The sequence below is a fragment of the Lagopus leucura genome, unplaced genomic scaffold, assembly GCF_019238085.1.
Source record: "Lagopus leucura isolate 7727_CA_CO unplaced genomic scaffold, USGS_WTPT01 Super-Scaffold_100002, whole genome shotgun sequence".
Lineage (NCBI taxonomy): Eukaryota > Metazoa > Chordata > Aves > Galliformes > Phasianidae > Lagopus > Lagopus leucura.
This window is the reverse complement of record NW_024962263.1, coordinates 4,571,164-4,597,613: the sequence shown is the minus strand read 5'-3', so window position 1 is coordinate 4,597,613 and position 26,450 is coordinate 4,571,164. Positions and strand designations below refer to the sequence as shown.

Genomic DNA, 26,450 nt, shown 5'->3' with positions numbered 1-26,450 from the left:
ATCCAGAATATTCTTCCGGCTCAGAATATTTATCTCCTGAATTACACTCTCTTGCAGCAGTGTCTCTGAATTCCTTAGAGTCATTAAAGGATTTTGGCCTCAAGTCATTCCCATTAGAAGCATATTCAATTTAGAAATTTCCCTCCTGCTCAAAGTTTGCCTGTGAAATTCATGGTTCAGATCCCTCCTCAGTGAGAATCGGGTCAGTGCCCCATCCACTGAAGAGATGGAGATATTTAACAATTAAATAGTCCTCCAGGCTATGTCTGCACCACGAGCCCAGTAGCACTCTCAGCTCCTGCACAATGAGGTCCTTGGCCACGGGACCAGCTCTGCAGCTCTGGGGCAGCTGTATATTGCTGAATAGCTGGGGATGAGCCCCAGGGTTGTCTGGTGTCCAAACACCTTTTGTAAGGTCCTGGCCATGGAGTCAGGGGAGCGCTGGGGGAGCATTGGTTGCCAAGGATTGAGAGCAACCTGGAAGGCCGAAGGAGGTAAGCACATTTCTTTGTGTGTTGAGAGATGACAAAGCACAGTGACAGTAGGAAGTGAGCTATTTCTCCATTCTCAGGCTTTTGGTATTAGGAATTAGCTCCCCACTTTCCAGAAAACAGGAAATTTGTCTTTCCAGACCACATGTTCAGCAGGGAAGAAAAGAATCTTCACGAGCTCAAGACATATTCCCTCTTCTTCTCTTAGCCCCTCACCCCCTGCCTCATATCTCTTCTATGCAGTTTTTCAAATAGTTTAATAATATTCACAGGGACATTAGATTAATTGGATTTTAATTCCAAATGACTGTGAAAGCAGAGAAGTGAGTCACCAGTCCATGCTAATGAGAAGATCTATTAAGTACCCTTCTCTGATAGACACATAGAGTAAGGTTATAAATATTTCATTTTCAATTAATTGAATTTTGCCCCCTGTTATATGACGCTGCCCTGGAATGTTAATCAACTGGGACCAAAGAGAGAGAGGAAGAAAGAGTGGAAAAAAAATCTGAGAGAGGCTTGAAACAACATCAGAGCCATTCCTGTCCCCAAATCCTCCCAATTCACACAGTGCCCACACATCAGAATGGAAGGTTTCATACTGGCTGCATCTGGCTCCATACAGTAGATAAATTAATGTTCATTAATCAGATAGTCATTTCACGAAGAGCTGTGTGCAAAAGGTTATTTGAGCCCTGCCACAAATGGATTTATAGGTATAACTGCCGCGTTGAATGACCCTCTGTACATAGGCTCATTAAGCTGACCATCAGTCAAGAGTCTAATGGAAGCAGGCCGACAGCGGGCCGCTGGGAGCACATGGCTGTCTGCAACCAAAACCCCCAACACCCCAAAAAACCAGAAGGCAGCTGGGCAAGCCCCACATGGTTCTGCATGCTATCCCCTGGGCAGATGCCCTGGGCAGGAAGGGGATGCTCCCCGTCCTGTGTCACAACCTCTGGTCCCACCTGTGCTATTATTTCTGCCTGCTGTTTCATGTAGGATTGTCTCTCACTGCACAGCCCTGAGGGGCCTGGCACTGCATAACAAGGACGTGGGCATCCATGAGCCACTTCTTGCATTTAAATAGACTCATAGTGGTCAGTTTCTGAACTAAGGGCAGGTAGAGGGATGGTCTTCTGGACCAGGAGGGAACCAAGGAGACTTGTACATGGTTAAGAGTAGTAGTTTACTAGGAAATAACCACATTATCTGCACCCAGAAGTGCTCCTAGAGCTGCTGCCATTCCTCCCAGGCAAGAGGCACTGGGTCCTGATATGCAGGGAAGGAACCACGCTGCAGCAGAAAAGCCTCTAGGCTGTTGGTCTGTGAGCAGACAGTAAATGAGGTTTGAGGGCAGTCTCAGAAATGTTTTACTCCCATCCTGTGCTTCCCTTCCACAGACTATGTAAGTCATGTGAAAGAGGGTGTAACCCAAGCTTTTAAGGCATATAAACCTATTTGCTACCAATAAGGCAGCACTCCTTTGTGTAGTATTAATTTTTTCCCATCTAATTAGGCCTTTCGTTTCCCACCAGCCCTAAGCAGAGCACATCTGTGGAGCCTGCAACCAGTGCACCTTCTTTCTCAGCCCATTCGCCCGCAGAGGGCACCAGCTGTCAGCACAACCATGCAGTATGCATCCAGTCCATCCCACAGCAGCACGCAGTCTGAAGGCTGCAGTTTCCACCTAGCAGAAAATCCAGACATTTTATGCATATCATTGCTGTCATGTCTAAGAAGAAAGGGAGCAGGAGAAAGTGCACAAGATTCTATTTTTGAAGCACGCACTGTTCATTTGTTCTTATGCTGAGGCACTTGGCAAGGCTTCCCACTTCGTTGCTAGGCCCCAGGAACTGAAGTGCCTCAGTTCAGTGACATAAGAAAGAGAACAGCCCCTCAAACAAATCACATTCCATTTTTCAGTTTGTAACTGAGAATGATACCTTGTCTTAGGCAAGAATGCAGGGAATCGTGCTCTTCTTCTGTTCACAATACGAGAAACCCAGGGGCTCGTTGTAACACATTTTTTTAAGAGCTATGGTTTGTTTTCAGTTGGTTTCTTCCCTCCTCCTTTCACATATACAATCAGACAGGTGAGTGCAGGTTCACAGAAATACCTACCAATAGAGTAAAAATCTATGGCCTTCTTACCCGCCTACCTCATTTCAAGCAATGCAAAAATCCCAGCTATGCGCTACATATGCAGAGCAGCCAGAAAGGGAGAAAAAATATCTGCCTACCTCATAGCCCACATTTACACTGCCTCCTTTCCTTGGCATGCTCCAAGGGGACATGCAGGAATGTAGTCAGGGAGGGGGACGGCTCACAGGATAGTAAAGGAAAGCAGTCTGTGCTTCCAGCCCACCAAGGAAATTGCTGTGTTTTTCCTTCTTCAAATATGAGACCCAGAGCTAAGCTGAAAGGAAGTTTCACTCTTCATTCAAGCCTCTCTCCCAAATGGACCTCAGTTTGTGGTTCAGTTTTAATGCTGCCAAATACGCTGAAAAATAGTAGCTGGAATTTGCCTTCAGTCCAGAGAGTGTGGAGGTTGTGTGTAATTTTTATATTCTTGTATAAAATAGAAACATTGTTAAACTAAAACAATCAATGCTTTTCAATTCCATCAGATGGTTCCATACTTCCCTCTCATAAACCATCTGGACTGTTTTTGTCTCTGCAGCACCAGGAGCCCAGAGAGTGATTAGAAACGAGCATCGTGTTGATAACACGTCTTGTATTTCAGCTCCTGAAGCACACCCTCCAATAGCGCAGATGAGCAATGCCAGGCCAGGACCTCGAGTTTCTAACACTTGTAACCTGCATTTCTGCTTTGGCTCTTTGTGTCAGTTCCTGCTAGCAGTCCCCCAGCTAGTGGTGACTGTTTGCAGTCTTTCTATAAAGCAGGAGTTTCTCCCCCCTGAGAAAATAACAAAGACAGGGAGACTCAGCGCAATTGATTTAGAAAGGCAGTTCCAAAGTGAATGCCTTTTTTCAAAGGAATATTTTACAGCTATTTAGGCCCAGCACTAGCTTTGCAAGGCTGACATGTAAGCTGCCCAGCCTACAGTAGCAAAGTGAAGATTTCAGATTTTATTTTATTTTTTTCCCAGCTTTGAGACTAATTCAATTTGCTAGTTTCCTTACAATGCAGTGTTCTGGGAAAGAAAAAAAAAAACATTTCAAATTTATTTCACAAAATAATACAAACTCCCATGAATGGTGTTTATTCAAGCCCAGAGCTACTGTTTTCAGGCAGAACTGCAGACTGAGAATACAATGAGATGAAAGGATATGAGTTTGCTCCCTAGCATTGTAGAAGCTGAAACCTACAGCAGAAGTGGATGGCATTAGAGTTAAGACACTTCCACTCCCATGAAACACTGCAGAAGGTGCCCCACTGACAAGGCCTGGCCTCTCTTACAATACCCATCAGAGAGGTACTACAAGGACAAATGAGGACCAGCCAAGTTAGGGGCAGGTTCAGCTTCCACAGAAATACATGGGGAGTTTCTGGTCGCTGTTTCAACCTAAAACACATCTGCCCATTCAATCCAGCAGACATGCAGAGTTCAAAAGGTGCAGACTCATTCACCCATTTTCACATTTGACTTCCGTTGATAATGGCAGGCAGTGACACAAAGCACTTTGTTTATTCAGAACAATCTTTTAATGCCATCTCGCCTTCCAAATAAATTAGCGAATAAAATATCTAAATCATGAGGTGATCACAGGACAAAATCTTCCCACCAGAGAAAAGAAAATCAAACACTTTTAAACCTTGTTCTGGTTTCATTGATTTGTTTCCTCCCAAAACATTAGAACTCTGTAAAATTTTCATTTGCATGAATATCAGTAAACAGCAGATTCTTCTCTCAATCATGCAGGTTACATGATCAAAAAGTACCAATACTTTAACAAGGGAATTGCTGCTACAAAATCCTGAGAAAAATATTCCTGGAGAAGTTTTGTTTGCTTCTTTCTTTGTTAGTTTATGCTTGTTTTGATGTGTTCTGTCAGTCTGTTTTTCCTGGGTAAGAGGATAAAAACAAACAAAAACAATAAAAGGTCTTTGCAGCAAGTTATCCCAAAGCACAACAAACCTTTATAAATCAAACCTCATGTCTCTGTAAGAGAGGGACTTCACAAGCACTGAAAGGCTCAGTCACTCTCTGAGATCGCACAAGGCCCTTATTGTGACTCCTGTGATACTCATAACCCATCACAATCTTTATTTTGTACTGAATTAGTTATGATTCCTAAGAAAATTACTGTTTAGATCTTGCTTTAGTGTAGTCATGCTGGAAAGTAACCCCTCTACAAGATAGGAGGTTTTTGAGTAGAACAGTCTGATCCATTATAAACCCTTTTTAGATTTAACTCATAACCGTGAGCTCCGGAACTCAAAACTTGCATTGCTTCTCAGTTATTTTTGTACTGAAATGAAGGTGCTGCATCACTGTAAAACTGCAAAGTAATGTTGACGTAGCAATGATTACCAGCTGTATCATTAGAGAAGCCCAACTGTACAGGGTGTGTACCCCTTCTTCTGCTCATCTTTTCTTTTGATTTGATTTTTGACGTTGGTCTAGACAGATGACAGTGTTTGCAGACACCTATTCCCAAGGGACTTGTCATGCCCTCATGCTAGCAGGTGCCACTTGGAGGAATGTGAAATACCCTTGCCACTGAGCTCAAGCTTCATCCCTCACGCTGGGGTTTGCCCTGCCCAGAAAGCAGGCAGAAGCAGCACCAGCACACTGAGCTCCTCCTTTCTGTAGTTTTTTGCTCATGCCATCTCTTTACTCAGCCAGTATATAAGAAGCCCTCCAGTCGGCCATTCCCAGCACCAGACTATCGGGCAGCAGATTTAACTCTGTGATTACTGCTTCCTGTCCATTTAAACACCAGATTCTTGATTAATAATTTGTATAGTTCTGTAAAAGGGCAAAAATGCCTGTGTGAAAAAGTTTAAATATATAAAAACATTTCATAAAAATACTTATTAAAAAAATCAAAATGCCCTGTGAGCCTGTAAACATAGCCTGTAAATCTCTGTTAACTGGAATCGTTTGAAAAGCAGTCTTTCAGGCTCTCTTCTGCCCTGTCCAGTAAGATTTTAAGATAACCTAGATAAATGCCACTTGTACTTCAACACCCGTCACTCCCGTCTTCTTCTCTGTTTCCATTATGACAGATTGTTTCCCAGTGTTGGCAATTTCCTTTGGAGATATCATTTGTCTTTGCTCTTAACAGAGTTCTGGTTGGTCTGATTTTGAGGCCTTCTTACAGAGTGGGTTTGAGGTCTGATTGGTAATAAAAGCAAAACCAAGATGCTCAGAATGTGCATGTGAAAGTACATAGACCTGGGAATAAAAACAGAAAGAGAATATTACATGTTTGTTGGTAGTAACATAAACTGAGTGACCTCATTAAGCCCATGTAGAATTTAGTGCTACTGGATGAGTGCAGAATTCATGAACATGACCTAGTAAGCACCAAAATAAAACCCTGAGTCTCAGCCTATGCATCAATGAAAGTGTTGCCATAGATGTTAATGAGGCAAGGAATCAGTCAGCTAACTCCAGAACCCCAAGTCTGAGAGCTCAGAATGCCTGCATAATTCAACCCTAGATTCACTCTGTCTCTCTTTCACTATTAGAGCACGCAGGGCTATGTTCTGAAAATAAATCCTTCATGATCATCAGATTGTACAAGTGAAAAATAAAATAATCGACTGAATGGGAAAGAAAAAAAATTATTTCAAAAGCTGAGATCTGAAATAAACCAAAACATTCAGTTTTTACCTGAGGAAGGTAAGATATTGGCAGCTATAGGAGGGTCTTGTTTTTGAAGGCAACTACTCAGAGACACCTTTCTTTGATATCTCAGTAAATATCAAATATCTTTATTTCAAATAACTTCATATGCACAAGACTGAACAGAAACCAAAACTACTTAGATTAACCACACGAGGCTGTGGCTGCTTGGAGAACAGTATGGTCCAGCTCTTAACAGTGGAGATGCATCTTTGTATGGTCTCATGCTTTTTGCTGTAGTTATCACTATCCTCACAAGGTGCCTACTACCACTGTTGGGTATCAAAGCCCCCAAAATTCATGTCCTAGTCCAACGGCCAAAAATTTCCTTGATTCTGCATTTAAGTGTTAATTACTTTAAAATTCACTGGGGCAAAAAAATACTAAAGTGATGATCCAGCTGGGGACAAAGGCGGAAAATAATTTCCTTCATTCAAAACCTGGGTATCCAGTACCTTTTTTTGGATACTGGCATAATAGTACTAAATTAGTTACATATATTTGTTTCTGTTGTTTTAAGGCTAGCAATGTAATTTCACATTAATATTCACTACGTGGAATGACTTTTTGTAGCACAAAGGGAACAAACTTTATGCATATGGAGAATTTATAAATGTCCTGAAAGAAGAAAACGTAGACATTAATATGGTGCATGGAAAAGTGTTGTAGAAAAACTAGCAAAGATTTTGAGTCACTTTTATATTCTATTATATTTGTTGAAGTCAATTGTTTTATGAAAAAGGAATAGAAAAGGTCAAAATCTAAAACCTTTCAAACAGACTTACTGACAGCTGCTATCTTGACTATCAGTTTTGTTTTTATGCTAGAGGAATGAATCCTTTCTTCTTAACAAGAACTGTTATTCTGACATTTCACTGTAGAATCAAAGAGAAGTAAAGCTATACAATCTAGTCTCATTTTTTAAAGAAGTAATGCTCTGTCATGCACCCTCCTTATCAGTCTCCTCTTCTGCTCCACGCAGTTGGCAGCTGGAAACCTGTTCTCATCTCACCGAGCCCTTCCTACTGCCAACTCACATTATTCTTAGCCTCTCCAGCCTTGGCCACTGCTGAAGGTGGTTGAGATCTGATTGCTTTGAAAAAGGAAGCTGAGTATGTGAAAAATCAGATGAAGTGAGAACACAGAAAGACTGAGAAGTAAGCAAGAAGAGCTCTGCCTTGCCCTTCATATCTTTTTAAGTCAGAGGAGTGCAGAAATAACTTCTTACGTTATCAGATATCCTGCCCATGCTGGGCTGGAGTGCTGTAGTCAGGAAGAGAGAACTTACTTGTAAAACTTAATTGTGGGCTCAACAGCCAGCATCACAAAGGGTGCAACAGTATAGCACACTGCGAGCTGCGTGACAACCCAGGTGGCAACGTCATAGGTCATCTTGAGAGGCACTGATGAGAGGAAGTAATGTCTGAAGTTGTTTCTTATCTGAAAGTCCAGGAGAAATAAACAGAAAAGAGCAAAAAATTATTTCTTAGGCAAAGTCACAGAAACATACTGCAATAAGAACACATTGCACTCTGCAGTGAACGTTAGCATGGAAAGTACTGAGAGTAGAAAAGCAGGCAGAATTGCATTGACTGGCATGTTAAGATCCTGCAGTCAATCTGTGGTAAAAAAAAAAAGTGTCCCATTTTCTTCTGTTATACTCACCAGAGAAGGCTCTCATGTTATGTATCCTGGACAATACCTTTGGGGAGGGAAGTTGTTATGATTTGATTTTCCTCTCTCCCGTTTTTGTTTTAGTACTGCTTATCAACTGTGAAACAGTCACTTCAAATGAACAAGTGTGTGTTTATACTGGCAAGCGTACTCAGCTCTCCACAGATTTTGGTTTAGCTTTGAAATGGATCCTCATAAATGAGGGGCAAAGCGCATGTTAAGATAGCATGCTCACCAAGGTGCTCTAGCCATAGGGGCTAATACTGACTGCTAGTTTAATGCAGCTTTCAAACTGACCTGATTATCTATCCATAGTCAAACTCCAAGTCAATAGTGGTGCTTCCCAGCCCCTCCCAGGAGGCTGGTTCAGCCTGATGGGTCACCAGTGATAAATGCATTATCAGTGGCTCACAAAATCTGTGTGGCCTTTGGTGACTCTACTCAAGATAAGGTCCATAAATAGAGCCCAGCTTACTGCATCAACATGATAGCAGTCCAAATTAGGCTAATGCTCAGCCCATCACAGAGTCTTCTGAAAGATTGCGCTTAGAGCTGATTGCAAGTCAGCACACACACAGGACATGAACTAGCAGAAGTATGGACTCAAGCTTAACCTTGAACGCCAAAATACTTTGCCTGCATTCACCTAGCCAGTAGCACTACCAAACTTCTAACTGTACACTCATGCAATGCTTTCTCTGACAGCCAGAGGCAGCATCGCAGCACAGACAAAATTAGTGCTGACTAACTGCTGGGACACTTGGTAATTAGCATTAACAAAGAACAAAGTTGCAATGAACATCGACCCCTGCAAAGGCATGACAGAGAGCTCACAGCAGGGACAAGCTGCTTGAATGTGCCAGGGTGGTCCCTGCAGTTGATAGTTAGAGAGCATCTACTGAGGGCCTTGGAAGAGAACAACAAAAGGTACATACTGCTCTGGCTGCGAGTGTGATAAGGATTCCAGTGAGAAACGTAAAATAATATCCAGGATAGATACCATGCCACAGGGCCGACAGGACAAATGTTAAAGCCGTAGGATACCAAGGAGCTCTGTCATAACAAACACTGTGAAGAAGAAAACAAAACAAGTGGCTGAATCCAGCAGAAGAATGGAAACTGCACTTCAAATCCTTCCCAGTTGTTAACATCTCACTGTTTTCTTAGACGTCTCATCTTGTCTCAGTTACAGACCAGGACATGAGCCATTCTCTCTTCATTTATTTGGAAGGTTAGCAAGAAAGAGCTAGCAAGCTTTTATGCAATGAGTATCCAAAAAGCACCTGTAAAAATACTTCCAGCACTCATAGCAATCAAGTAATTAAAATGGAAGAGAGCGGGCAAGGTTTCTCATTCACCGTTACATCTCCACACTGGAATTACACACTTCTCTACAAAAAACAAAACTCTGATGGTAAATCAAGAACATGTAGAAGGACAAACAGACATCATCAGCCCACCCTCCTCTGGCAAACAAAAGTATTTTTAGGCATTGTCATCTGAGAGAAGTTAGGAACAACAGGGAGTATCTTTGGCTATTGTAAAGCAGGGAATTCCTGCTAACTTTAGCAGCCCAAAAGCTTACTTCAAAGATGCAAGTGAATGATACCAGTTCAAGAATACACTGGCAAATCTGTGTATTTACCTGAGTTTTAAATGAAATGTTGTGTTTCAAAGAAAATAGTCAAAATAATGCATTTCCTACCACATATTTGAATTATGAAAAATTGTAGATAGTAAAATTAACTTAGCAGATAGTAAAATAACATTTAACAACAAAAACAGTAATGACAATCACAACGTATCACAACTACGATGTAGCACCATCATTTCAGGCACTACATTAACTGACTGTACTCTGAGGTTTAACCATGCCAGAAAGTGTAATAAGCAACAGGAGATAGATCTAGCTACAAAATCTAGGCGTATGCTAGTATTTACATGAGCAACAGACAGGGTTTAAAATAAGAAACTTCTTCTCCATATCCTAAACAGAGGCTCAGTAGCAAGCGTCTTGTGATAACTCCAAGTTGGACTGCAATCTGAAGATCTGGCCTTCTCTCCAAGTTCTAATTGAACTGGATCCCAGTGACCCAAAGAAGCTTGATTCTGATAGTAACGTGCATAGGAAACATAATTTACTATAGCAAGAACAATGAAGGCAAAGAGCGGCCTAAAAGATGCCAGCAAAATGCTTTTCCTTTTTGCTTTGGAAGATCTGAACTGTTCATTTGTGGCTTTGCTGTTCATATATAAAGAGTGGACATTTTACATTTGCAGGAATAAAACTTTATAGAATCATAGAATCCTTAGAATTGGAAAGAACCTCTGAAGGCCATCTGGTCCAACTCCCCTGCAACGAAAAGGGACACCACTGCTAGACCAGGTTGCCCAGGGTCTTATTCAGCCTCGCCTTGAAAGTGCCCAGGAATGGGGCATCAATCACAACACTATATAACCTGTTCCAGTGCCTCATCACCCTTGCTGTAAAAGATTTTTTTCTTATAACCTTAATCTGATTTCCTAACTTAAATCTACCCTCCTTGAGCTTCTGAGAACCTAATGAGGTTCAGCAAGGCCAAGTACAAGGTGCTGCACTTGGGCAGGGGCAATCCCAGGTATTTATACAAACTGGGAGAAGAACCCCTTGAGAGCAGCCCTCTGGAGAGGGACTTGAGGGTCCTGGTGGATGAGAAGCTGGCCATGAGCCAGCAGCGTGTGCTTGCAGCCTGGAAGGCCAACTGTGTTCTGGGCTGCATTAAAGGAGGAATGGCCAACAGGGAGAGGAGGTGATCGTCCCCCTCTGCTCTGCTCTTGTGAGGCCCCATCTGCAGTGCTGCATCCAGGCCTGGGGACCCCAGCACAGGAAGGATGTGGAGCTTTTGGAGTGGGTCCAGAGGAGGGCACTGAGATGATCAGAGGGCTGGAGCAGCTCTGCTGTGAGGAAATGTTGAAGGAACTGGGATTGTTCAGCTTGGAGAAGAGAAAGCTTTGGGGAAACCTCATTATGACCTTCCAATATTTGAAAGGAGCATATAAACAGGAGGGGGAATGACTGTTCACATGGGTGGATAGTGACAGGACAAGGGGGAATGGTTTTAAACTAAGGGAAGGATTAGGTTAGATATTAGGAGGAAATTTTTCACCCAGAGGGTGGTGAGACACTGGAACAGGTTGCCCAAGGAGGCTGTGGATGCCCCATCCCTGGAGGCATTCAAGGCCAGGCTGGATGTGGCTCTAGGCAGCCTGGGCTGCTGGTTGGTGACCTGCACACAGCAGGGGATTGGAACTGTGGTGAACTGTGGTTAAAATCACTGTGGTCCTTTTCAACCCAGGCCCTTCTATGATTGCCCTTGCTCCATCACCACAAACCCTGCTCCAGACTCTGTGTCCTTCTTTCCTGTAGTTCCCGTTTAGATTCTGAAAGGCCACAATGAGGTCACCTCACAGCTTTCTTTTATAGCACCAAATACCACTACATTCCACTAACTGTTATAGGCAGAGGGAACAAAGAAAGAACAAAAGACTATACACGTATGGAGATTCACTGCCAGTTTTTTTCAGGATGTGTAAACCCAAGCAAATTACTCTTCCACTACACTTACCGTTTTAGCCAGGCAGCTGTCTGAATATTCCAGTTTTCAATGTACATTTTAAAACTTGTTGCAGTCTAAGAAAGAAGTTCACGTGAAATGTTAGTATTGAAACCTGTAAAATAATACTTGCATTTTAGATTAGAGAAATGATAGACATGAAAAATATTCCTTTCAGTGGCTGATTATCATGAGGATTGTCCATCATTACACTAACATATTTTGAGATGGAATGAACTAGGCTGATTGCTGCTAACACTTGGCATTTGCTTTGTTTTGTAAATTTAAATATGTTTGATTATTTTTCAAATGATGTGAAATGTGAAGAGCTTTCTCCTTTTTAAAGTTTGGCTTTCCCTATAAGCAGCTTCATTTCTGGAAGAGAGATTTTGCTACCCATTACACAGTGTGGAATTCCCTAGACTGCCATTAAAACAAAGTGTTATGAAAACTAAAATAAATGCATTATTATTTGGAGAGGGAGGAAAATTGGAAAAACGTGGACAGAGTAATGACAAGACTAAATTTAGAACCTAGCTTTCAATCTACTCTCCAGCTTGAGAAACTGGAGTGGACTCCAGGGTCCTGGGGGAACTATTTGTACCTCCTCGCAGCATCAGTTCCCCTAATCTGAGGGAACTGCTGGATCCTGTCCAGCATCAGCTCCTCTAATCCTAGCCAATCCCATCTCTGGTGGTTCCCTGACCCCGCTCCCCCTTGCTCCATGCTTTACGACAGCAACCTCCCAGGGTCTCCTCATCAAGTAGGGATAAATAACTAGTCTCCAGTGACTCAGTAAAACCACATCATTTTGTCTTATCAGGTGAAGTCAAATGAACACTAAGAAGAAGGACTAAAGACAAAGGTTTCTGAGGGGAAATATTCAGATATATTTGTGCTTTCACACAAGAATCCTGAAGATCGGCTCTTCACACTCTGATGATAAAGTTAAAAATGATTAGCAATTCCCAATGCAATACTGTCACATTTTAATTGCACAACTGCAGCAAAAGAAGCCCAGAAAAGAGTAATTTCTCATCCAACTAATACTGACACTGTCTTTTGTCTGCCTTTAAGTTCCCCTCACACCAGCAAGAAAGAAAGGGATCACTGGCTGCCAGAATATGTATGCTGCCAAGGTTTTCTTCAGATTCCCCACAACACGTTTAAGCACTTGTCACATTTTAATGCCCTCACAACTCCTGTTACATGCTTGTCTTCAACTGACTACTACAAATCAGCTCAGTTTGTAGTCATATTTACCACGTAAGTTCCCAATCCTCATGTAGTTTTACACAAAAACTTGGTGATTCCTGCTTAAAATGTACTGTACAGTCACACTTAAACTATAACTCCCAGAACTGCCATTGGCGTATGAAGAAATGCTTACGTGAAGTGACACCGTCTGTAGCCTCTCTTCTCACTACATGACCAAACCAACTGAGGATGTTTTCTTTCCTGCTGACTCAGATGCTCTCTCAAATAAAACTGGGAAATTTGCAAAGGCACATCATCACACCTGGCAGGGCTTCTGAGGCTAGCGTGACTCCTCTGCTTTACAATCCTGGAGATAATTTCTCCACTCCAAGCCCTATTATTTGTGTAAAGGAGAAAGCTTCTACGGGGCCCATCGTTCAGCAGGTAGAGAAAAGTTCCTGTTTACTTTGTTAACTTAAATGAAGAGCACTGCCTGCACTTCACTGTCCTCCTTTCAGCATGAATTGCCCTAACCCATCCAGCTTGGAATTGTCTCCTGCCCCTAAACCAAATTAGATATTGATTCAAGATCACAGAGCGATACTTAGGGTGCTGTCAACATTAAGGAGCATAAAGCATTTCTGGGATGTGTACTCTGCACCACTCAGTGAGAGAAGTGTACAGAGGATTACAGTAAAAATAATAATAATAATAAAAAAATAAATGAAGAAAGAAAGAAACAGATAAATGATTTTGAGAAAGAGAGAATGTACAAAGATAGTTCCAGCTTTGGCATCTCTCAACATTTTTCAACTAAGAATCGCAAGAGCTGCTTCATTTTTGAGAAGAGCTATTACAGCACATTTGCTTAGTCACAGGTCACTCGGCCATAAAGCAAACAAATTGTTTTAATCTGCTTTTCCTTTTAAAAGCATAACTACAGAATTACAGAGAGAAGTTCCTCCCATTTCTAAAGAAAAGCAGCTTTTAGAAAAAAACAGTTTCAGACGTGAACATTTTCACATCCCCCTGGCATTCAGAGAATATTCTTTGGAGCAAATGAATAATGATGCTGGCCATTTCCTAATCAAAGGAAAAATACAAATATTTTACAAAAGACTAATAGACATTAAAAGCATGCTGCAGTAACAAGAAAAACATGTGATATATGTTTGAGAAAGCACATGGTTTGCAGAATAGAGCTCCAGATCGGCTGCCATCTAAGCTCAGCACAGCCTCGGCAGTTTCCATACAGGTTTCCCTGTATCTGTTACAGCTCCCACCCCTGCTTGTCCCTATTTAGAAGAGGCACTCCAGCCATGGGCAGGAACCCAGCTCTTCCATGTGTATGTGCATTTTCTGTTGATGACAGCCTCCCTCTCACTACCACCACTCATCTCAACTGGGTTATGAAAGGAGAATTCTGCTTGAAGTAGATGGATGGAATACACCGCAGATGGTGAAGAATCATAGCTCCAAGCAATTTATTGACCCACTGAACTCAGCCACAATCTACAGTAAATGACTGCTCATTTATTAAACATCTGATTAATCATTTATTAGCCCTCTATAAACTATTTACAATTGCAACCTGGATATAGAGCATTACAAAGGCTGTGTAACAGATGCTATTTATCTGCCCAACAGATAAAATACAAAACCTCTCCAAATTAAAGATAGGCAGCCTGGTGGCATGGATTTACTTTCATTCCAGCAAACAATCTCCCCACTATCACACTTATTTATCTGTCGACATGCCTATGTGGCTACTCCTTTAACTCACCTCAATGTTCCAGATATTTAAGTTGGACAACAGGTCCCAACGGAAAGCACCTCTTTCGTCAACTCCACTGAATCCATACCCAGCTGCATTGTTGACTGCATCTGCTGCAATACAAAAGCAAAACGGGTCAAATCAGACTGCTGGAGAAGTGTTTTCTTGCAGCTGCATATGGCACTAAACATTCGAGCCATCTTTGTAGGACTTTGTATCTTCTCCTTCAAAAACAAGTTTGTCTTGGCAGAGGGATGACCTGGATAAGGGGATTGAGTACACCCTCAGTAAATTTGAAAATGACACTAAGTCAGGAGGAACTGTCAATTTGCCTGCGGGTAGGAAGGCTCTTCTCAAGGATCTGGACAGGCTGGATAGTTGGACTGAGGCCAGCGGGATGAGGTTCAGCAAGGCCAAGTGTCAGGTCCTGTACTTCAGCCACAACAACTGCAGGCAACACTACAGGATTGGGGCAGAGCAGTTGGAATACTGTGTGGAAGGAATTATGTTGGTCAAAGCTTGGCTGAACATTAGCCAGCAGCATGCCAAGGCGGCAAAGAAAGCTGATGGCATCCTGGTTTGTATCAGTAATATTGTTGCCAGCAGGAGCAGGGAGGTGAGCATCACTCTGTATACAACACTGGAGAGATTGCACCTCCAGTACTGCTCAGTTTGGAGCCTCTCATTCCAAAAATAACATTGAGGCTCTAGAGCGTGTCCAGAGAAGGGCAACGAAGCTGGTGAGGGGTCTGGAACACAAGTCTTCTAAGGAGTGACTGACAGAACTGGAATTTAGTCTGGAGAAGACTCAAGGGAGACCTTATTGCCCTACAGCTGCCTGAAAGGAGGTTGTTGTGGTGAGCTGGGAGTTGACCTCTTCTCCCATGTAAGTAGCGAAAGGACTAGAGGAAATGCCCTCAAGTAGCAACAGGAGAGGTTCAGGTAGGATATCAGGAAAAATTTCTTCTCAGAAAGAGTGGTCAGGCACTGGAAGGGGCTGCTCAGGGAGGTGATTGAGTCACTGTCCCTGGAGGTGTTCAAGATGTGCAAGACATGGTTTAGTGGGAAAATACTGTTGATAGGTGAATGAATGGACTAGATGATCTTGGAGGTCTTTTCCAACCTTACTGATTCTATGATTTCTTCTTCCTTGTCCTATCACTATTTACCCATGTAAAAAGTTGTTTTCCCTCCTGTTTATAAGCTTTCTTTAAGTACTGGAAGGCCACTACGAAGTCTCCCCAGAGCGTTTTCTTCTCCAAGCTAAACAATTCCAAATATCGAGCCATTGACAACAGCCCTCTGGCTGCAACCATCCAAACAAATACTTTTTCCTTGAATAGCCGAGCCCTCAAATCTGTATTTCTCCTATTAAGAGATAAAGATGTGGTGTGGGACCACATCAGAGACCTTGCACAACTCCAGGCAGACAACATCAGTTGCCATTCCTTTGTCCACCAATGCTGTCACTTTATCGCAGAAGGCCACCAGATTGGTCAGGCACCATCTACCCTTGGTGAAGCTGTGCTGGCTGTCTCGTGTCACCTCTTCATCTTGCATGTGGCTTAACACAGCTTCCAGGAGGACCTGTTACATGATTTTCCCAGGCACAGAAGAGAGGTTTCATCAACCTGTAGTTTCCTGGGTTTCCTTTCCCACTTTCTAAAAAATGGGAGTGATGTTTCCCTTTTTCCAGTCACTAGGGAGTTCACTTGACAGACAAAAATTTTCAAATATGATGGAGAATGGCTTGGCTACTCCATCAGCCAGTCCCTTCAGGATTCTAGGAAGAATGTCATCTGGCCCCACAGGCCCCTTCAGCCTCATGAGGGGGTGACTTGCTCTCCTCTTACAGTGGGAGAGATTTTGCTCCCATGATCTCCACATAGAGGTTCAGGAACATGAGAGGTGTGGGAAGCTTGAATCCCAGTGAAGACTGAAGCAAAGCGCTTGTGAAGTACCTCAGTCTCTTCCATTTCTGTTGAAGCCAGTCTTCCCTTCTTATATGTCAGAGGGGGTACGCTCTCCTTTGACTGTCTCTTCTGACCAAGGTAGAATCACAGAATTATAGAATTCTTAGAGTTGGAAAGGACCTCTGAAAGTCATCTAGTCCAAATCCCCTGCAGTGAACAGGGACACCACAACTAGACCAGGTTGCCCAGTGCCTTATCCATCCTCACCTTGAAAGTCTCCAGGGACAGGGTATCAACCACAACACTATGTAATCTGTTCCAGTGCCTCACCAGCTTCACTATAAAAGATTTTTTCCTTACATTTAACCTAAATTTACCCTCTTTAAGCTAGAGGCACCTGTAGAATTCCTTGCTGTTTTACACATCCCCCCCTAGGTTTAGTTCCACTTGCACCATGAGTTTATATTTTCCCTAAAAAAATGTCTGGAAGTCCCAGCACTTCCCAGAACTCAGAAAAACTGAACTGTCTGCCAGACATGTTCACCATTTCTCTGAGTTACAACATGGTTGTTTTAATTAGGAATTTTATTCTCACTTAGGCAAACACAGCCTTTTACTAAACTCATTGCTTAGTGTCTCATTAAAGTACCTAACCATCTCTACAAATGAAATATTGAGTAACTTAAATCACAGAATTAACAACTAGTAGTCTAAATAAAAGCTTGGGTAACAGTAGGGCTTTCATTTATTGCACTTCTTGCTGTTGCAGTTAAGCACAGCTCAGCTCCACAGGCTGAAGTTCTTGTAGTTTCCCAAGGCACCGGGTAACTATTTGCCCTTGCCTGGGAGCCACTTGATCACTGGAGCTCAAATCCTGCTTGTAACATACCCCTACCAGAAACCTATTATCAATGCAACAAAAAAATAGGAGGTTTTCATTATCCTGTAGATGCGGCCACCACTGAAGATATAGGAAGAAAAATACAGTAAGCAAAAATAAGCAAAAATACAGATAAGGCTTTTCCTTTTAGATCAATTACAAAATATAAGCTTGCAATAAGTCAAGCTTTAAAAAGGTCAGTGTTTATTTCTGGAGAGTGAAAACTGATTTTGCCATGTAAGTGCCAGGAACACAGGCACAACTTCTTGGAGAAACTCCAAAGTGAAAAAGCAGGGAGAGAACTTAATTAAAAACAACAATGGAAACAAATAAGTAAATAGAAAAATAAATAAGCAACATTGTCTAACCGGACACTTTCCATTTACTTTCCAATTTACTAAACAAGCTAGATTTTATTGTTGGAAAGAAAGGTCTTCCAACTTTTATATCTCTCCCTGTTTAAAAAAACAAACACAAAACAAGCTTGTTTGAAATTATATTTACTGTATGGCCTGCCAGTGCCTTGCTATGAGACCAGTGAAAAGACTTATAGGATTCCACCTGCTAATAGGCTGTCACTGCCAGAGGAGGTTTGTTCCTCCTCGCCCAATGGATAGTAGGGACACTTAATGCTTTTTTGTCAAATGCAAGAGATCAGAAATCCAGGGGCACAGCCACACTACAGATATCCAAGACTCTTGCTTCACATGCTAACATCCTATAGAAAAGCATGGTTTGAGCAAAGAAGTATCTTAGCTGTCCAGCCTTCCAGTTACTTGTGAAAACGCAATCTCCATGAAGTTCAACAGAGGTTTCCCTGCTGATTTCAACAGCTCTAGTATATCGGTTTTGCTCCACACAAACCCTTGGAGGTAGGCATTCAATTCCAAATTGCTTTCAGCAACGGCTCTGAGTCAAGTTTGTAGCTACATTCACATGATTATTGCTAGTGCAGGGAGAAACTGAATTTTTTATCTTGCATCTGACTTTTCATCAATCTGGAGGAATTCATCACTGCAGTTATCACACAATAGTACAACTGTCCCCTTCTAAAAGTAGGAAGTGCATATCAGCAGTTTCAGCAAGCACTTTTAGAATGCCTCATGCCATGCCACGGAAAGCTAAACAGCGAAAGGATAAAATGTCTGCTATTTTGTTGCCTGAATTTGTAATGTGAATAACAGAGACCTCACCCATCAGAATGCAATGCATGCTTTTCCCTCCACTGCAAGATATTTCTGCAGCCTCTAAAGCTCACCCATGTCCTAACTCAGTTGATCTCTTTGATAATGACCTGATAGTTAACTACCATGTTGGAAAACTTCTAGGTGACAATTTAATACTGAGTATCTCTAAAAAAGTTACTTGGCAAACAATTCTTTATCTCATAGCATTTCCTGCCCCAGAGATGCTAATCCTCGCTGTTTTTTTCTGGATCTGTCAATTTTATTTTCAGTATCACAGTGAATTTCCCTGTTTCTTTCCATGCTATCTCAATGATATTCTCAGATTCAACCTTGTGTGTCTCTGCAGAATCTACCTACACACAAAGTCTTGAAATATCAGCAAAAAATTCAGTCTCACAATATTCAGCCTAGACAAGAAGGATTCGAGTTTTCACACACAGACAGGAAAGGTGACTTAAAAGGAAGAAGATAAAACAGAAAGAGATTATTTTGAGCACCGAGCAAGCTGGATTCTAATACTGAAGCCAAAGCAATTTGCTTCTCTCAATAATGAACTCTCTTCTTTCTCTTTTCATTTTCCTTGCAGAAGCTCTTGGGTCCTTCCCGTGGCCTTCATCATTCTCCACCTGCCCCATGATTCTTTGTTCCTTTCTCAATTGCTGAAGGTTAGCACCACACAGTGCCTTGGAGGCAAAGCCTAACTGCAGTTTCCCCCAAGAACCACAGCTTTCTAATACAGATGCGCATGCAGAAGTCCCATAACAAAACAGAGGTCTGTTCACATATTTGTAAGCCTGAGTGTGACTAATTTTAACCTCCTGACCCCACTGACATAAGCGCCAAAATCGAGGTTTAGAAGAGGCAATCTTTTTTTTTTTTTCCTAAGAATATGTGTAAAAATTATTTTAGTGTAATTACAAAAGTTTAAGAGGAAATTGTTACATTGGCTTTACTGGTGAGAAGCTGAAAAACAGAATAGTTTCCAGAGGCAGAGGATTTTGGACAAACTGGAAGAGATTTTATGCATATCTGCTCGCTTTAGTGGGAAACATTGCCAACAGGAACATGTGTACATCTCCTGTGTGAACTACAGGTCTACAGGCTATTTCATTTCATTGCTTTCTCACCGTATCAGACCTTTTCACCCTCGTTCCCACTTATGAAATGATTTGTTATAAAAACAAGTGATATAGCCAGACTTACCTAACGTCCATGCAAAGTAATACTTTGGTTTTGCAGACTGTGTCACAACATATAGGTAACCAAGTCTTGTTAAGAAGGGTGTTTTATCAAGAAATTCATCATCAATAATATATGCCATAGGAAAGTTCTTGGTAAGTGTCAAGAATAAAACAAGAGATATCAGTGTGATACACAACTTGTACATCACTGCTCCCTAAAAAATAAACAACAGTGAAATGTTAATTAGAAGCATTTTCTTGAGGGAAGAAAAAAGCAGAGCTCATGACAAATGAAGGCAGTGCTCATGACATATAAAAATAACATTATTCGAGAACCAACAAGATTAACAGTGACAACATTGACAATAATTAATTTAGAAGACGTGACTAAAGAAAGCCACAGTCCAAGCTTATGTCTAACAGGGTTTACTGAACTAACTAGAGACAGGTACAGACAAGAAATAGAAGTGAAAATTGGCTGTGAACTTCATCAGAGGCATCAGTCAGTGGAGGTTCTAAAATGAGAAAAGAAACTAACAATAAAAGAAACCAAAGGAAAAAGGAAAAAGCTTTACTATATGCACTGTCATGTTTTGGAACGAAAGGCTGGATTCCTCCTAGCAGCCAAAAGCATTAGCATTCAGTACAATGGCAGGCCTTTCTGTCCAGCTGCCATCCAGATGTCTTGCTAAAATCACTTGTCACAAAAGCATACATCTCACACAGCAGCATACTCTTCCATGACACAGGGTATCTGCTACACCATACTGCTCTCTATTACTACTCTTTAGCTTTCTATATACTAAAATAATTGCATCATTTCAGTAGTTAGAAGCTCAACTTCATTTAGGCGTCAAGAGCAAACACTGCCTGATATGGGCACAATAAAAAAGGGAAATGAGGCACTTGGGTGCCATGTAAAAACTGAGTAAAAGTAATGCACTTTGGAAAATACGAAAATTTCCTACTGTGCATTAGTAAGTTAATGTGTATTTATTATAAAATGATTACAATGCAAATTTTAATATTTTCTGCAAACTTGAAGGTAACGCAGTGAGGGCCTTATTCTGATATCAGTAAGACTAGTGCAAATCTGAAGTAACATTATTGAAGTCTTGCAAAGCATTTCAGAGGAAGATACAGCCCCTTCACCCCTGACCTCACGATGAAAACATCAGCCACTTTACAGGAGAAAAGAAAAACAAAAACACACTGTAACATTTACTGGAAAGTTAACTCAAAAATGTTTTTTTCCTCTTTGTTTTTAATTATGAGAATCCTCTCTTCTCCCTTGCAATTAATCTTTGTCATTTTAAAACTTACAGTTGGAGAAGGATCAGGAAGTCTGTCATAACCCTTCTGCTTCCAGTTCACTTCTAATAGTTTCATGTGCACGTGCCTCCCTTCAATGAAAGCTATATAATCCTTGTAATTGCTGCAAGGCCCAGCTATGATGCTCATAAAATTGAGGAGATAGCTTAAATACTCCAGTAAAGAAGGTCTTGTCCTGTAAAAATCATCCACGCACAACAAAAGAAAAAAAGATTAAAACATAGCAAATGTTTAAATGAACATTTTGAGTTGTACTCTATCACACTCCCATAGCTGAAAACTATCTTTTAAAATAAAAACTTTTTTTTTTTTTTTTTAAAGATGAAGCACAGCTTTTCTTATATCCTAATGCTGTTTGGCAGATGGCAGTCAGAACAAGGATAATGAGTAATGTGGAAGTGCACAAACCCCCCGGTGAACAAATGCTACCAATCTGAAAAGCTGCAGTTTTATTATGAGAAACCTTTAGCTTAAGCATTCACTCCAACACACTGACTTGTATGCTATGATCAGACCAGCAGCAAGAACAGTGGGAAGCTGGCGCTGTTTTGGACATGTGCCCAGGAAGTCATGGGTCAGTAAGGGCTAGAAGACCACCAGCTAAGTAATGCCATCCCACCAAGCTGTGCAATGCAACACTTTGTGCTGTTATGCAAACTGTAGGGCAGGGAGCTTTTAAGACACAACAGACAGGAGCTCTCCACCACCCTTCTGAAAGCAGCTGCCTGCACAGTTTGACCCTCCAAAAAAACGGGAAGCATGATGTGAGACATACAGGAACAGAACGAAGAGGCTCTCTGTCCTTCTGTGCAAATAAAGGAAGTAATTGCTTGTATTGCAACACGAACAGGAAAAGGAAGTAGAGTGAAAACATTTAAATCAAAAGACATCTGAAGAAAGAAGTCAGAGAAGGTTCATCTTGTTTGCTATTTCCATTTTGCAGGGCATAACTCACAAGTTCCTTTGGAGGTTTTAGCATTAGACGTAAAATGAAAAAGATTCACTGTCACTGCAACAGATCAGTGGGATTGAAAAGAAAGATGTGCAGGCCTCTAGTGTAGTTTCTAAAGTACTGAGCTACCTTTATGTGGCAGGAAACATGAAGCCTTTAATTCTGTACTGAGATACACAGCGTTCTCCATTAATGTGCTAATAGCTCCCAGATTAAAAGAGAATCCAGAGCACAGTGTTTCAGGACTCTCCTGTCCAAGATACGGATGAGCATGCATAAGCAAAAACCTACTTAAAATTCTTTCTGATTTAAACATAAATTTCTAGCAGAAAAACTAAGCAACAGTTAAGCATTTGCTCTTGCGTGCTTTTATTCTGAAGTGGAATTAGTTTGAATAAACAGTTAGCTTAGCCAGGATTTTCTGCATTCATTCTGCGGGTTATTGTAGATGCTAGTGTCTGAATGATACATTCCCTGCTGAAATAATTTCACAGAAAGATGCAGAGAACTATCTGGGGTAAGGCTCATCTTTCCTGTTCTGCAAAATAAGAGCGGTGATTCGGGTTTCTGAGAGTAAAGATAAGATTAAAAATAAAGTCATTAGTTTCAGCTTAGGTTGAGCACGGAGGTGGGTGGGGAGACATGAGCAATGCGTAAAGGAATGTACAGAGGATGAGTGAGAAACACGAACAGACCAAAAACAGAGGGAAGACAAAAGGCTGTATTACCAAAGGGGATTTAAAACTCCTCAATTATGGTTTCTCTGCCACTGACACTTGAGTTATTGACATCCTCTCCTACATTACGAGCTCCTCTACTGTACAAGGAAAAAAAAAAGCCTGTTTGGTGAGGATTTGACTGGAATTAATCATATGGTCACAAGGACTCAGTGCAGCTGAACAATATGCTGTGAGCTTTAAAAATAGGCAAAAAGCTATGGGCCACAGCAAAAGTTATATAAACCTCCCTACAAGACATTTGCTTCTCAAGAAAGTACACTCTTAGTTTCACAAATTCATAGGCAGATTTTTTGAGAGCTCTATTTTTTGTCATAGAAATAATTTCCTTTCCCTCAACATACACTTCAAGGTGAAAAGTAGTAGCATATAGTGATGCTAATTTCCACTCAAAAAATATTCACCTGTATCCTGCATCTGTGTTAAGGGACAAGAAAGAAAAAAAAGCTGTTTGAGCACATGATCAACATGCTGGCTCCCTGTGAACAATGAGAAGACAAGTCTCATAACCTGAAGGAGTAGGAGCATTAGCATTATGGAAGGAGACAGGAAAAAAACAAAATTTCAGTGTTTGAGAATTATAGTGAAGAAAAGCAGTACTTAAGAGTGTCAGAGTTAAGTCAAAATGGATTTTTGGTACGTAGTTTGCCAACAGAGGAGGAGTATTCTGTTGTTGAAAAATAGTGTATCGGAGATAAAACGAGGAAAACAGGCAAAAAGTCTACACAATACAACCTTAGCTTGAATGTTATGGGCTTGAATCAACAAAAGCCACTTCTGTTGTAGTGGAGGATACATTTAAGTCAGTGAGATGATGCCAAACACACAAGTGCTTTAGAGACAAGCGCAGGGTGATAAAGGTTTGAGTTCTAGGCTGGAGAAACGAGGAATACAGCAGAGAAGCTATGTTCACATTAGGAGGATAGCAACAGCACTATTACAAAAACACAATTGCTCAAGCAAATAGAAAAAGCAGGAAGTTCTTTGATCCTTCTATGGACTAGGAAGAAGCAGGTGACATTTTCATGGCTGGACCACCAATTACTATTGGCACTGAAAAGAAAAAAGAAAAAACCCAAATCCTAAATTTCTTCAGATGAAATTAAACACACATCAAAGCAGGAGTTGAGTTCTTACTTCACAGCAAGTCGATTTTGCTCAGCGGTAAGTTCCTCAGCTTGTCTCCCTATTCCTAGAAAGAAAAGTCACATTAGATCTTTTTGAAAGCCATCTCCAAAGCCTTATGTTTGTATCTCATAGACAGGAAGTTCCTAAAGCCAGAGGCTTCAAGATTTCTTTGTCACAAGCAGTTTTAGTATAGCTCAATTCCCAACTTTTAGGTCAAGTATATTCATATTTCCTTTATCCTGTTCCTTATCTCATGCCCCCTTTTTCACCCTAGATTTGCTTCCAGGATTGCAATCATAGTATTTCCACACACACAATGCAACTCGCAATGCCACCAACTGGCAACAACCTCCAGCAGCCTCTGCTAACAGTCCTGTGCAGGAAAAACCTCTGTTCCCAGAAGCTGCCTGCTCATTTAGGCTCCAGCCTCCTGCTGTCTCCTTGGTGAGAAATGGAGCATTTCACAGCAGGAGGATCAGGCAGTGGAAGAGAAAAGGGCTCTCAAGAAACAGAAGCTTCATGAACTAGTGTGAACTAGCAGCCTGGCTGCCTGCTGCTGGAGCAAGCTGAAACTCACAGATTGTTAATAACCTGGAATTGTATAAGGTCCAGACTGGAAGAGTGAACTACTATTGGATTCATTAGACCTTTGGGGCCAGAGGCAGAGAACAGACTCACTGTCCCAAGAAACCTATAGGAAAATCTTGTATAATGGCCAGCATGTAAACAGATGTTGCTTACAGCAGCAAGTATCTTAATAACCTTCACTCTGCAGCCTTAGCTGTGCTTACTGTGAGAAATCCTGCCAGCTGCAGCAGAACTCACCATGGGATGAGTCACAGCACTTGATACTGAGCATACACACATACATCGTCACTAGATCAGGGGCTTTGTATCACTTACCATTACAGTCCTCAGTGTACTGGCCATAATTATTGATGTGCACATATAAGACCAATTACCTAAAAAGACTGCTGATAAGATGCTCAGATCCCTTCTCTCTTTGCTAATTCATTTCCTCAATACTGAAAGGGTGGCAAACTCCAGGGAAACAATTAAGTGCTTAGCTACTTCAGGAGCTGGTTATTTTGTCCACTTCCATTTAAGGGCAGCCACCTCAATTTTTTACAAATTTGGATTTGTCTGAACTGGAAACTAAGCCTTTTCTATTATCATTAATCTGTAGGAATTTTGCTTTAAGATGCTCCCATCCCTTTCTGCTATCTCTTTCCTTCTCCATTTTAATTTACCTTTAGGGTTCTAGTAGATACAGGCTGCACATCACTATGGTATGCGGCGATACCTGAGCTGACTGGCTTAAATTACAGGGGAAGAGAAGCCCCAGCAACATGAAAGTTAACAACAAGGTCAATTAGCCCATGCAGACCTTCAAGCTGTGCTTGCTATAACCATCTGGAAGTAATAGATTGTATTAGCTTTACACAGCAAAGTTTTGGGGGCTGTGAGGTTGGCCCCTTGAGAAGAGCCCAGCGCTACCCATGTCAGATCAAAGCCAGCTTCAGCTGCTCCATAGTCAGCTGCAAGATCAGACTTAGGACCAGGGCTGCAACCTACAGAGAGGAGCTTGTGGTGGAAAAAAGGAGGACTGGGAGAGCTGCCACCTGTGGGGACCTGTGCTGCAGCAGTGCACTCCTGAAGGGTTGGCCCTGTGGTACAGAGCCATGTTGGAGCAGCGCTTGGAGAGCTGCAGTCTGTGAGCAGCCCGTGAAGAAGCAGTTTGAGAAGGATAGCATCCTGTGGGAGGGACCTCACATGGAGCAGGGGCAGAGAGCAGCCATGAAGGAGTAGCAAGATAAGAAGCATTATGAACTGACCGCAGCCCCCGTTCCCTGTTCCCCTGCACTGCTTGGGGACAGGAAATACAAGAAAGTGAATGGAAGGAAAATGTTTTTAGTTTGCTTTTAGTTTTACTGCCCTAATCTGTTAGTAATAAGCAAAAAATTAGTCTCCTATTCTGTCCTGCTTGCGATGGTACCCAATGAGTGATCTCCTCATCCTTATTTCAAACTGGAGCCCTTCCTCATTGCATTTTCTCCCTCTCTTCCTCTGAGAACGGGGAGTGAGGGAGCAGTGTGGTGGATTTCAGTTGCCTATCAGGGTGAAATCACAGAACTACAGACAGACCCATTCAACATAAATTTGGCTTGCAAACGCCGGATCCTGCAGTCTGTAGTGGCCACCACCTAAAAGTTCTAGAGCTTAGGCAACCATAGCTTATAATACAGTGGGCCTCGAGCCATTGGAAGTTCATAGTGCAACATCAACAGATGTAAGCAATAATAGTATTGTATTCTAGTCTTTGCTATCACAGCACAGAGTGAGAATGAAAACAACACTATTTTACCTGCAACTCTGCTTTTCCCACAGAAAAATCAATTGAATTCCACCTCCCACAACTCATTAAATACGTCACAGAATGGCTTAGATTGGAGATCTTAAAGATTACCTAATTCAAATCCTCCTGCCATGAGCAGGGTTGCCAACCACTAGATCAGGCTACCTGGGGCTCCATTCATAGAATCACAGAATCATAGAATCATAGAATCATAGAATCATAGAATCATAGAATCA

General features: G+C 41.7%; 1 protein-coding gene across 1 annotated transcript in view; it reads right to left on the bottom strand.

Annotated features, from left to right (window-relative positions):
• Positions 1-3,934: 3,934 nt before the first annotated feature.
• The window catches only part of MBOAT1 (membrane bound O-acyltransferase domain containing 1), a 58,770-nt gene continuing 36,254 nt past the window's right edge, over positions 3,935-26,450 (bottom strand). The window contains exons 6-13 of the mRNA XM_042870278.1: positions 23,868-23,922; positions 21,033-21,216; positions 19,732-19,924; positions 14,558-14,661; positions 11,590-11,654; positions 8,920-9,052; positions 7,599-7,750; positions 3,935-5,857 (exon numbers count right to left, since the gene is read on the bottom strand). Coding sequence (XP_042726212.1) covers positions 5,725-5,857; positions 7,599-7,750; positions 8,920-9,052; positions 11,590-11,654; positions 14,558-14,661; positions 19,732-19,924; positions 21,033-21,216; positions 23,868-23,922 — 1,019 coding nt within the window. The 3' untranslated portion in view covers positions 3,935-5,724. The remainder of the gene's footprint in view (positions 5,858-7,598; positions 7,751-8,919; positions 9,053-11,589; positions 11,655-14,557; positions 14,662-19,731; positions 19,925-21,032; positions 21,217-23,867; positions 23,923-26,450) is intronic.